General features: G+C 42.0%; 1 protein-coding gene across 1 annotated transcript in view; it reads right to left on the minus strand.

Moving 5' to 3' along the window:
- Positions 1-14,003, minus strand: part of nmnat2 (nicotinamide nucleotide adenylyltransferase 2) — a 122,322-nt gene that overhangs the window by 26,779 nt on the left and 81,540 nt on the right. Inside the window, exon 4 of the mRNA XM_003223418.3 lies at positions 6,112-6,190. Within this exon, the coding sequence (XP_003223466.1) occupies positions 6,112-6,190 (79 nt within the window). The remainder of the gene's footprint in view (positions 1-6,111; positions 6,191-14,003) is intronic.

Genomic DNA, 14,003 nt, shown 5'->3' on the forward strand with positions numbered 1-14,003 from the left:
AACACGATATGAGGATTTAAAGATCGAATTGCAAAGACTCTGGCACAAGCCAGTCAAGGTGGTCCCAGTGGTGATCGGCACACTGGGTGCAGTGCCTAAAGACCTTGGCCTGCCCTTAAACACAATCGGCGCTGACAAAATTACCACCTGCCAGCTGCAGAAGGCCACCTTACTGGGATCTGCACGCATTATTCACTGATACATCAGACTTGGGAAGTGTCCGACGTGTGATCCAATACAACAACCAGCAGAGTGTTGGCTGTGGACTCATCTTGTTGTGTTTCAAATAATAATAATAATAATAATAATAATAATAATAATAATCACAATCTGCCAACTGCAAAAGGCCACCCTACTGGGATCTCATCCAAAAATACATCACACAGTCTGTTAGACACTTGGGAAGTGTTTGACTTGTGATTTTGTGATACAAAATCCAGCATATCTATTTTGTTTGCTGTGTCATAATAATAATAATAATAATAATAATAATAATAATAATAATAATAATAATAATAGCAGAAACCCCAGGGGCCATCCAGTCCAGCCCCCTTCTGCCATGCAGGAAAAACACAATCAAAGCACCCCCGACAGATGGCCACCCAGCCTTTCCAACAACAACAACAACAACAACATTTGTTGTTGTTGTTTATTAACCCTATGAGCCATCCTGTACAATCTACTTCTGCAAGCAGGAAAAGCACAATCAAAGCATCCCCTGAGCGGTGGGAGGGAAATAGAGTTTTGGAAGCAAGGAAAGTGAGGGAAAGGATCTGGTCAGTGAGGAACATGAAAAATAAGGCTTTTGTGGGTGAGGGTGGCAAAGAAAAATGGCTTTTGGCGATAAGGGAGGAGGGAAGGCTTTTCAGGGTGAGGGAGGCAGGGGAGAGGAAGGCGAAGGAAGAAGGATGGAAAGCCTTGAGGCGGAGAGAAGTGTGGAGCCCCTCAGTATACTTTGCGGAGCACATTTTAAGAACCACTGTTGTAGCTCAAGCATGGGCAAACTTTGGCCCTCCAGAAGGTTTGGATTTCAACTCTCACAATTCCTAACAGCCAGTAAGCTGGCAGGGATTTCTGGGATTTGAAGTCTGAAGTTTGCCTGTTCTATCTTCACCACCTACTGGCACCTGAAACTAAGCAGACATGAACACAGCCAAGCTTGACTCACAAACAGTTGGGTTTTGACAAGAATTATTGTAATAATGAAACTAATAGATACAACACAGTTGGATTCAATGAAAGATCCGTACACAAAGCAAGATTGGGCTGCACTGAACAAGAAGGATCTCAGGATTTGCTAAGGAACAGGTAAAAAGGACAAAGCAATTTGGAGTTGGCAGCCTAGCCCTGGGTTTTTGAAAATTATTTTGGAAATGATAGTTTTTAATCTGATTATATGAGGCAGTTCTTAGGATCTTAACCAAGTACGTAAATTCAGGATCACTTAGCATTATGATCAAGGGTATGGAGAACAATCTCTATGAGGAGCGGCTTAAAGAGAGGGGCATGTTTAGCCTGCAGAAGAGAAGACTGAGAGAAGATATGATGGCCATATATAAATATGTGAGGGGAAGTCATAGGGAGGATGGAGTAAGCTTGTTTTCTGCTGCCCTGGAGACTAGGACGGGGAAGACTGGCTTCAAACTGCAGGAAAGGAGATTCCACTTGAATATGAGGAAGAACTTCCTAACTGTGCGAGTTGTTCAGCAGTGGAACTCTCTGCCTCGAAGTGTGATGTAGGCTCCTTCTTTGGAGGCTTTTACACAAAGGCTGGATGGCCATCTGTCGGGGGTGCTTTGAATGCGATTTTCCTGCTTCTTGGCAGGGGGGTTGGACTGGATGGCCCACAAGGTCCCTTCCAACTCTATGATTCTATTATTCCTAGATACCTTTGTTGCTGATGGATCACAAGGATACAGCCTTGCTTGGTAAATTTCAATCCAAATGGTCAGGCATTCACAATACTGCTGCTTCCTTAGCATTTTTACATGACTTGGGGGCCAAATAAAAAGGCTGCCCTTTATTATAACATCCTTTCTGTGTACCCCGTTTTCCAGAGGGAGATCTTGGCTGAATTTTATCACCAAGAAAAGCACATTTTACATTTACAAAGGACATGTGGTGTCTCTATTTGGGAACACCCTTCTAAAAACTGTCTGAAGGGCATTGCTTTTATATTCCACGTCAAAATGCTTTTATTTGGCCAGGCATTTTAAATGTATACGGTACAAATAGTTTGCTGGGATCATGATGTGTCTTAACTTTATTGTTTTAATGAAGTTTTTAAAAGAATATGCATGGGTTTTTTTAAAGTCATACTCCACTCTAAATCTTTTCTCGAATGAGGCTGGCTTAGAATTTTTAACATAATCAAAGAAAGGAAACGAGAAGAATAATAAAGATGGTCATGATGGTGGCAACCAATATAGCTCAGGAATGATGTCAGTCCAACCTTGCTATTAGGAACATACATAGACAGACACCAGTATTGCAATTTTTCTATTAGGCACCAGGAGGTGCTCACTTCTTTCTTTCCCTCCTTTAAAAAAAGAAAGATGCTGTACATTCCCATTGCATACACAAAATTGTTGCTGTGACTTAATTGCCAGTATCAGAGAAATTGAAAAAAAAAAGTTCACCTTGCGTCAGTATGCAAAGATTCATGCTACACTTCAGCATCACGTGTAATTACTACGGCGTTATCTAGTTTTGCAACTATACAGTATCTCTATAAGCAACCTTCCCTTCAATTTCATCTTGCAGAAATACTGATTGGGCAAACCAGTACACAGATTTAATGTAGTTTAGTACAATTTCATGATAGTTAAATGGATAATCAAACATCTATAACGTGTAAGATTGTGAGGCAAAATACGGGACTGGGCTCCTGTACCTTTAATGGTATCGTAAGATCTCATCTGTTCTTGGAAGATAAGCAGGTAGGGAAATATCTCAAAAATTAGCAAAGATTCTCTTAGGCCCATTCTACACTGCCATATACAATCCCAATTATCTGCTTTGAACTGGATTATATGGCAGTGTAGACTCAAATAATCCAGTTCAAAGCCGATAATTTGGATTATTTGATTTGAAAATCTGGATGATATAGCAGTGTGGAAGGGGTCCTAACGTCACCCAGGAGGGAGAAAATCTTTCAAATTTTTACTCCTGTATGTAAGAATAAATATTCCTGTATGTAAGAATAAACATTTCTGTATGTATGAAGATTTCCATCTTTATAGTTGTCATAAACACTAAAATGAAATGAGGGCTTTAAACGATTGTGACAACAGTAGCTTCAGATATCTTTAATTCAGAATAAACAATGCAAAGAACAATCGATCTTAATTGTTGAAATTAAACATGAAAAAAGTATCATGAGCAACTCTGGGCCAATTAAGTTGCACATTTATCTGGCAGGCATTTATTTCTGATTAAACATGAATAGGATTGCAGTATTAATGTGCTGTTTCTATGCATATTTATTGCCATTGTTATGCTATTCCACACAGTGAATATGAAACATCTCAGCGAGCTTTGGACAAGAAAGATGTCTTTGTTTTTCAGAGGCACCAACTATTATTTACAACATTTCGACTCCGCCTTTCTCAACCCTGGAGGGGACTCAAGGCGGTTTACACATAGGCAACTATTTGATGCCTTAAAACAATGCACACTTAAAATAAACATTTTAAAATAGAATAAACATTTTAAAACTACTGCCTCTTTCTGGTAACAGGATGTTTTCCCCTCAAAAAACCCAGATGACAACTCTGAAGAAAGAAAAGGCATGCTAATCGATTCATGTCATATTTTTCTGCAATGCAGACATTTCAAATAGTTCCTTTTTGATTGCTTTCAACCTTATGGTTTAAACATTTTAAATTTGAAATGGCTTCAGCAACTAACTGGTAGTTGTTACATTTTAAATTAATCAGACCAACAAAAAAATCACAAAATAAAACGCTGTCACAAGAGTGCACTGTGAGATTTACAAACCTGCATTTTTCATAGCAAAGAGCAGTTCCACAATAATGTGGAGCTGCTCTTTGATACTGCACTTTCAAATGCTCCGAAAGTTTCACATACATTTTATGCTTTTAAATCATGTCCAATGTGCATTAATTCTAAAGGGAAACTGTCACAGGGTTTACTTGGCAAAGTTTGTTCAGAGAGGGTTTGCCATTGCCTTTCTCTGAGGTTAAGGGCCCTTCCAGATAGACCCTATATCCCAGGATCCGATCCCAGGTTTTCTGCTTTAAACTGGATAATATGAGTTTGCACTAGGGTTGGGTTCGAATCCCGTTTAATCTGGTTCATTTGTGGTTTTGTACCGTTTCATCCATTTGGATCGCACAGAACAGTACAACCCCACGGGAATAAAAGAAACAGTGAAACGAATGTCAGAGGGGAACGGCTGCCATTGCCCTCTGCTGATTTTGTCGCTTGGCTGTAAGCCCTGGCTTGCAGGGCCTTCAGCCAAGTGCCGGGCGCTCGATGCTCATAGGCCCTGCCTGCCGGGCCTACAAACATTGAGTGCTCAATGTCTCATAGGCCCGACTCATAGGGCCTACAGTCAAGCACCGAGCGCTCGACTGCAGGCCCTGCAAACCAAGCCTATGAGCCACCGAGTGCTCGATGGCTCATAGGCCTGGCTTGCAGGGCCTACAGTTGAACACCAAATGCTCGATACTCATAGGCCCATATTGCAGGGTCTACAGTTGGACACCGAACGCTCGATGCTCATAGGCCTGGCAGCCAGGGCCTATGAGCACTGAGCGCATGGCACTCAATTGTAGGTCCTGCAAGCCGTGCCTACTGTTGAGCGCTCAACCGTAGGCCCGGCTTGCAGGTGCCTGGCACTTTGCTGCCCAAAACCTGATTTTTTCCCCCCGGACCTTGGATGGAAAGACCCATTTGTAAAGGCACCCATTTCCATCACTGGCAGACAGAAACAGAAATGGGGCCATATGAATGGAACAACAGAAACGGTAAGTAATTTTATACAAATGCACAACCCTAATTTGCACTGCCAAATAATCTGAGATAAACAGAAAACCTGGGATCAGATACTGGGATGTAGGACCCGTCTGGATGGGCCCTGATATAGAGTGATTTGAACCCTGATTTCCCAGAATGCTAGATCAACACTAAAAAAATAGTCTTCGCTGGTTCAATGTTCACATATATTGGAGGTGTGTGTTTGTGTTCCTTCAATTCAGATATTGATTCATAGTAACTGTGAATTTCATACGGGTTACTTAGGCAAGAAACACTCATTCTGGATCTACACTGCCCTATATCTCAGGATCTGATCCCAGATGATGTGTTTATCTCAGATTATCTGGCAGTGTAGACTCATATAATCTAGTTCAAAGCAGATAACCTGGGATCAGATCCTATGATATAGGGCAGTGTAGATCCAGCCTCAGAGGTGGTTCTGCCTGTTCCTTCCTCTGAAATAGATCTTACAGAACCTGGTATTCCTTGGCAGTCTCCCATCCAAGTATTTACCAAAAGCGGTGTTGCTTAATTTCCAAGATCAGATGGGATCTGGCGGATTTCGGGTATTTAGGCCTTTTCACATACAGTAGAGTCTCACTTATCCAACACTCGCTTATCCAACGTTCTGGATTATCCAATGCATTTTTGTAGTCAATATTTTCAATACATAATGATATTTTGGTGCTAAATTCGTAAATACAGTAATTACTACATAGCATTACTGCGTATTGAACTACTTTTTCTGTCAAATTTGTTGTATAACATGATGTTTTGGTGCTTAATTTGTAAAATCATAACCTAATTTGATGTTTAATAGGTTTTTCCTTAATGCCTCCTTATTATCCAACATATTCGTTTATCCAACATTCTGCTGGCCCGTTTATGTTGGATAAGTGAGACTTTACTGTACATTATATTGCTTACAAAAACCCTATAAGGTAAATTGGCATACTTATATTCCACCAGTTTCCACCACAGCCGTATAACCCAGAATATCAAGGCAAATAATCCACAATGTCTGCTTTGAACTGTGTTATCTGAGTCCACACCGCCATATAATCCACAACTTGTTCCTGCTTCCAGCATCAATCTAATTGATCAACTCACTTTCATTAAGTCCCGGTGGTGTTCCAGTACACTGCAGGTGGTCTGCCAAGTATCTTGATAACATTCCCAGGGGTCCACCCTTTGGTGAGAAAGAAATAGAGAAAAACTCATTTGATCGTCAGAAACTACTTTTGTCAAAGATGTGTGTGTGTACAAGCATGCTTCTTGATCTTTTGTACAGGATTATTTATAACCAGATTTATTGCTGAGTATTTAATAATAAATGTTGCCTACTATAAATGTTTCTGGTAATTAATCACTTTACCAGAAATCATGCCTTACTTTTGATTTTACGGCGCTGGCTTCCAATAAATTAACTTTCATTTGCACACCTGTGTGTGTCTATTTATACATAGATTCCATCCTTTTACTTTATACTAGAACCTGTCAAGCACTGATCCAAGGACAATCACTCTTACTGCCAGCCTACAACAAGGGAGGCTATTAATATTGTTAATGTCTTTTTCTCTTTTTTTCTGAATCTTCTTTTTCCTCTGTTTCCCCTTCTCTTCCTCCACATCAAAATGGTGACATTCCTGGTTTTGTGCATTTTCTGGGCTGTATGGCCATGTTCCAGAAGCATTCTCTCCTGACGTTTTGCCCACATCTATGGCTGGCATCCTCAAAGGTTGTGAAGTATTTTGGAAAACTAAGGACGGGAGGTTTATATATATCTGTGGAAGGTCCAGGGTGGGAGAAAGAACTCTTGTCTTCTGGATGTCGGTGTGAATGTTGTAATTAATCACCTTGATTAGCATTGAATGGCCTTGTAAGCATCATTCCTGCCTGGGGGACACTCTTTCTTGCTAGTCTTATTCTACATTCCATTTTCTTTTTCTTTCTCTATTTTGTCTTCTCTTTCTCCCTGCAAAAGATGTTACTTGTCACAGTTAAAATATAGTCAGTCATCCATATCCATTGATTTAGTACCCACAGATTCAGCCATCCGTAGGTTTAAATTTTTTTAATTCCAAAAAGCAAATCGTGATTTTGCCATTCCATATAAAGGAAACCATTCTGTAGAGCCATTGAGACTTTAGTATCCATGGATTTTTATATCCATGGGTGTCCTGGAACCAAACCCCAGTGGATACCAAGGGCTCACTACAATTGTATCAATAATATAGATAAAAATATAAAAAGAGAAAACTACATAACAAAGCAGGCAGGGATAACAACTCATTGACACAGAAAAAAGCACATAGAAAAAGGAGACAACAAACCCTGGAATGAACAACAGTAAGGAGAAAAAGAAAACAAAGGCACACAATGATCATGTCTCAGGAATGGCTCGGGATGACTCACTGAACCAGTTGCTATGGGGTGCTACAGATCATTCAGTTTTTAGAATCACTTATCATTGGCTCTGACCTGAGAACTGTCAAAATTAGATGGAAAGGGCTTTTTCTGGCACAGCCTCAAGGCTCTGGAATGATAATTCATAGGAGGGGAAGATGAAAATGCCTCATGCTACATATGTATGCAGAAGCAAATCCCTCTGGATTCAGTAGTATATCTTCCCAAGAATGTACCCATATGATTAGAAGTTTGAAAAGGTGCGTGGGTTTCATCCTAAAGCTGAGAGTGCTCATGTGTTCTCCTATAGGACTATCCTATAGAAGGTGTTGTTATGCACAAGGCTATCCAGTTAATACCTGGTCTAAAGACACAGAACTATAAGAAGGGGGGGGGGCAGGAAATCAATGGCAGCCAGCACTTGAAAAGCAATTAATAGGGATCATTGGGCTGTATTTGCATAAATCACAGGGGATTGTAATAATTGGGCTTCTATCATCCTATACATATACAATGAAGCGTTTATATGATAACTTGTATCAAAACACACATTTACAACATTATCACATGTCCCCTCCCTGGGGCCCTTTTGCCAACAAGCGTGGCAAAACAGCAGGCACATGGGGCAATGGAGTTGTCCCACGTGCCACTACGGTGCAGCAATGCTTCCCTCATCACACAGGGGAAGCGTTGCCCAACCGAGGCAGAAGTGTGCTGGCTTCATTGAAGCCATGTTGATGAGGAAGCATCCTAGGATGCTTCCATGCCAGTTGGGGGCTGGACCTCTGCCGGAAGTTAAAGGACGTCGTGTGATGGGCTCTGTGCCCTTCCGTCCCTCAACTGACTGGCAAGGATCCTAGGACACTTAAATTGGTATGTGTGATGAGGTCCTTAGATGTTTCATAGGATCACTGCACTATGTTTGAGTTACTCAACACAGTTGAATAGAGATGCAGCCAGGTAACTTGACTAATTCTAGTGTTGAAAGGATCCTTCTGAAAGCTGAGATCTTCCTCTTCTCAGAGAAGCAGAGGGAGGATAAACCTATGAGTCTTATCTCATAACTTCTTGAAGGCTTATCGAGTTAAGTTATTAACCTCCACCAGGATGGGATTTCCTTTGTTTCAGTCTTGGGAAGGGAAAACATTTATGGAACGTCCAAGAGCTTGAGGGACCATCTGGAGCTACAAGAACAACTTAACATCCAGCAGTGCAGACATGGAGAAGCATCTCCACTTAAGGCTGTATGAGAGCTTCAGTTGAATGTATGTGACATTTCCTTGCTTGTATGCATATTCTGTTACAGCATGCTTTTTAAGCTGTTTCTCCCTGTGTACTCTCTTTGGCTTAGTTTCATTTCATTTTATCTTTTGAGTCTAAATTGAGCAGAACCTTAGTCACTAAGGCTCAGCCAGGGCCGGTCGGAGATAAATTTAAATATTAAGCGGGGGCGCTGAAAAGCGCCCCCCACCGGCCCCGCCTCCTGAGCCCTGGCCCCGCCTCCCACCCAGCGTGCCCTGGCCCCGCCTCCCACGCTGCGTGGGAGGCGGGGCCAGGGCACGCTGGGTGGGAGGCGGGGCCAGGGTTGGCCCCGCCTCCCATGTTATTCGCCCTGACCCCGCCTCCCACGCAGCGTGGGAGGCGCGGCCAGGGTTGGAAAGAGGGAGGCTTCGCTGCCCGGGGAGCGGAGGAGGGGATCCTTCCTCCCCGGGCGGCGAAAGAGGGAGGCTTCGCCGCCCGGGGAGGGGAGGAGGGGATCCTTCCTCCCCGGGCGGCGAAAGAGAGAGGCTTCGCCGCCCGGGGAGGGGAGGAGGGGATCCTTCCTCCCCGGGCGGCGAAAGAGGGAGGCTTCGCCGCCCGGGGAGGGGAGGAGGGGATCCTTCCTCCCCGGGCGGCGAAAGAGGGAGGCTTCGCCGCCCGGGGAGGGGAGGAGGGGATCCTTCCTCCCCGGGCGGCGAAAGAGAGAGGCTTCGCCGCCCGGGGAGGGGAGGAGGGGATCCTTCCTCCCCTCCCCGGGCGGCGAAAGAGGGAGGCTTCGCCGCCCGGGGAGGGGAGGAGGGGATCCTTCCTCCCCTCCCCGGGCGGCGAAAGAGGGAGCCACAAGGCCAGGGCGCACTGGTCGGGCGGCGGGGCACCGTCAGAGCGGTGCCCCGCCTCCCGCCCAGCCTGACGGCGCCCCCCGGGACCTGCGCCCGAGGCGGCGGCATCACATGGCCTCAATGGTGGGGCCGGCCCTGGGCTCAGCAGATCCAGCCCCCCCAGATTAACGTAATTTATCATTAACATACCAGATCACATTTTCCCCAACTACAGCTGATTGTTTTATACTACAATTTAATTTACAATCATTATTTCAAAGTTCGCCTTTGCTGGTTTTCAGTTATGATCAACCTACAATACTGGAGTCACTTTTCATTTTTAATTATATTAATGTTGTCCTTTCTACACTGATGTAATCTCAGTCTGTCCTTTTAATATCTCTCTTTCAGATTAAGGTTGATTATGTCAAATACCTTTACAAATAAAAAGCCAAAAGTATCTTTAAATTATAACAAAACAACAGTTTTAAAATTGTAAATCAAGACTAAATGTAGACTTAAAAATTAAGATATAACAAAAAACAAATTACCAGACTAACTGCAATTTATACTATCAATTAAATATAATCTTGTTCACCTTATTGTAGGAACAAAGATGAATGAGGGATGACCCAAGGATTGAATTTGCAGCTCTGCCTACCTCTAAGCTAGGTATGTTATTCAAGCATGAAAGCAAAATAACTCCTATTGATGCATTTTATTCCTTTAAGAAAAGGAGTAGATGAGCAAAATTGATAGTTGGGGTGTCTCTGTGGGTGGCCATGACGCAAACAGGTATACTACTAACAACATGTCAATCTAAGCCAAATTCTTAGGTAGTAGAAAGCATAGTATGAAATGATAGCACACAAAGGTTAATCTAGTTATACAGTAGAGTCTCACTTATCCAACATAAACGGGCTGGCAGAATGTTGGATAAGCGGATATGTTGGATAATAAGGAGGGATTAAGGAAAAGCCTATTAAACATCAAATTAGGTAATGATTTTACAAATTAAGCACCAAACCATCGTGTTATACAACAGATTTTACAGAAAAAGTAGTTTAATGTGAAATAATGCTATGTAGTAATTACTGTATTTACAAATTTAGCACCAAAATATCACGATTTATTGAAAACATCGACTACAAAAATGCGTTGGATAATCCAGAACGTTGGATAAGCGAGTGTTGGATAAGTGAGACTCTACTGTAATTAATAATAACAGTTCTAGCTTCAATTGATATATGCAGATACATGCAAAGCAAGGGGTTTTACTTTTTCCAACATTGAGAAAGCCTCATAATTGAATAAATAGTGTAATGTTTTCATCTGTATAAAAACAGAGACATGAGCTTTCCTTCGCTACAGATGGAAGACCTCTCAACACTGTGAAAACACTGCAATTTTACACCACTTTAACTGCTATGGATCAATGCTATGAAATCCTAGAAATCGTAGTTTGGCAAGGCCCTTAAAGACCCTGTAAAATTACAACACCCACAATGCCATAGCATTGAGCCATGACCGTTAAAGTGGTATCAAACAGTATTAGTTTGACAGTGTGCAGGCACCCTGAGAAGGAGTCTCTCTCCAAGTTGGGGCAAGAAAAATGGCTTTTCTCTGATCGGTAGCAAGTCAGACATACCTTCTTCCACCCATGCTGCAACCTAACTCAGGAGAAACACTTGGCAGGCCTGATGTGGGACCTCCACATAGCATATCAGGCCTTTAATAAAAGAAATGCTAGCAATGGGACATCACTTCATGGGGAATAAATCTGAAATACAGTAGAGTCTCACTTATCCAACATAAACGGGCCGGCAGAACATTGGATAAGCGAATATGTTGGATAATAAGGAGAGATTAAGGAGAAGCTTATTAAACATCAAATTAGGTAATGATTTTACAAATTAAGCACCAAAACATCATGTTATACAACAAATTTGATAGAAAAAGTAGTTCAACAGGCAGTAATGCTACGTAGTAATTACTGTATTTACGAATTTAGCACCAAAATATCACGATGTATTGAAAACATTGACTACAAAAATGCGTTGGATAGTCCAAAACGTTGGATAAGCGAATGTTGGATAAGTGAGACTCTACTGTAATTAGTTCCAGTTAGGTTGATCTAAGGCAAGGTGATATTTAGACTTTCAATAAGGAATTCTAGGTGAACCGAGTCTCCAATGGTCTGCCTGTTCCCATTAGCAAGAGTTCCTCAGGACTGAGAAGGAAATGTCTATCTTAAGATCACAGTGAGTGTCATTCTCCCTTTATGGAAAGGGAGAAGAGTGTACAGTAATTCATTGTTCTTTGGAGTTTATTCTTTTTTGTAGGCAGATTTATTGCAGTTGGGCCTCCTGGACAGATTCATGGTAGCTGAGAGATCTTATGACTGATTAACTGTACGGAGATATCCTGGATGATTTGCTTGTTGCTGCTGTAGTGTCACATAAAATTGAGTTGCATCTTTTTACTTGTTTGGCATGAATTCCCAGTCCTGACTGCAAGGTCTGGTTAACCCTTCAGATGACATGTGTCCGTGTTCATGTGAACCCTCTTCAAGATCAGCTTTCCTTCAACCTGTTGCAATTCACATGCAATTCACAACTCCTAATTCGGAGCCTCCGGTGGCTCAGTGTGTTAAAGCACTGAGCTGCTGAACTTGCAGACCGAAAGGTCCCAGGTTCAAATTCGGGGAGCGGAGTGAGTGGCCGCTGTAAGCTCCAGCGTCTGCCAACCTAGCAGTTCGAAAACATGCAAATGTGAGTAGATCAATAGATACCTCTCCGGCGGGAAGGTAACGGCATTCCATGCAGTCATGCTGGCCACATGACCTTGTAGGTGTCTACGGACAATGCCGGCTCTTTGGCTTAGAAATGGAGATGAGCACCAACCCCCAGAGTCAGACATGACTGGACTTAACGTTAGGGGAAACCTTTACTTTTTACCTAACTCCTAATTCATCACTGTCAGCTAACAGTGTAAACTCATATAATCCAGATCAAAGCAGATAATGTGGATTATCTGTTTTGATAATCTGGATTATATGGGAGTGTAGTTGGGTCTTGCTTAATAAGAAAAGAATTTAACAAGTGTGTGTGAGGGGAGAGGTTTCCTACAAGAAATATTTTTCAACGAAGGCTCCTTCTACACGGCCATATAATTTTGATTATCAAATCAGATAATCCACATGATCTGCTTTGAACTAGATTATGTGAGTCTACATTGCCATATAATCCAGTTCAAAGGAGATAATCTGGATTTTATATGGCAGTGTAGAAGAGACCTAAGAATATCTTCAAATAGGGAAATCTTTCAAAAAATACTACAGTATTAACAAAAAAAATCCCAGTATAAGTGTCCCTAAATACATTCATAAATATGTGAGCTTGTGAAGGGGAAAGTGGAGTTGTTTTCCCCTGATTAAAGTTTCCTATCAGACCAGAAAGATCAAACATGCAAGTTTTCATTTAATCCTAAAACAAAATCTTATTTAGATTCCCATCCATCTCATTTCTATGAATTCGGATGAAACCAACAAGGACTCCTCAGTCACATATCCCATCCTGGACATTTCCAGGCATTAGAGCAGTCAGGTACACCTGTCTCTCAGAGGAGGTAGAAGTGCACTGTGAAAATGTGCCAAAATTCCCAAGGTTTCCTACATCAAACTTGGTTTGTAGTAAACGGAAATAGAGGAAAAGAAACAAAAAGGGAAAATGTCAAACTCACCGCTGTGCAGGCAGCCCAAGTCTTAATTGAAAACTTAATGAGCTGCTAAATTGGGCTGTTTCTTAACCATTTTCAGAACAGCTAAACTAACTTTTTCTTATTCTCTCACCTGAGGTTCTCAGAAATGTGAACTTGCTAATTAAAACACTCTCACTGATAATATTGCAGAGCACTCATTCATGCCAGACCAGATACCTCGAGATAGTGTCACTGTCAGGGGGAGGTTGGGTTATGAGATGTGAAAGAAATTGCTCAAGGTTATCCATTCCAGGGAAAAAGATGATATAGTAACGGAATTAGATAATGTCTGAAAAAACACACCGCAAAGACCAATGCTGATTTCATGGGACCTCATCCCATTTGGAGCAGAAAGCAATAATCTTCTTATAGTAGCGTTTCGTGCCTTTTCATTTTAAAGAAAAATGGTTAATTTATTCATCTCCATCACACATGATGGACTCCATCAATTTCTAGACAAGCCCTCCTTTTACTGAGCCATCATATGGGGAAGTGTAATCTCTGCCCATACCTCATTCTTTTTTTTTCTTTTTTAAATTAAGGTAAAGGTAAAGGTAAAAGTGTTCCCCTGACATTAAGTCTAGTTGTGTCCGGGTTGGTGATCATCTCCATTTCTAAGCCAAAGAGCCGGCGGGGTCCATAGACACCTCCAAGGTCATGTGGCTGGCATGACTGCATGGAGCACTATTACCTTCCCGCCAGAGCGGTACCTATAGATCCACTCACATTTGCATGTTTTTGAACTGCTAGTTTGGCAGA

Source organism: Anolis carolinensis, chromosome 4, assembly GCF_035594765.1.
Source record: "Anolis carolinensis isolate JA03-04 chromosome 4, rAnoCar3.1.pri, whole genome shotgun sequence".
Classification (NCBI taxonomy): domain Eukaryota; kingdom Metazoa; phylum Chordata; class Lepidosauria; order Squamata; family Dactyloidae; genus Anolis; species Anolis carolinensis.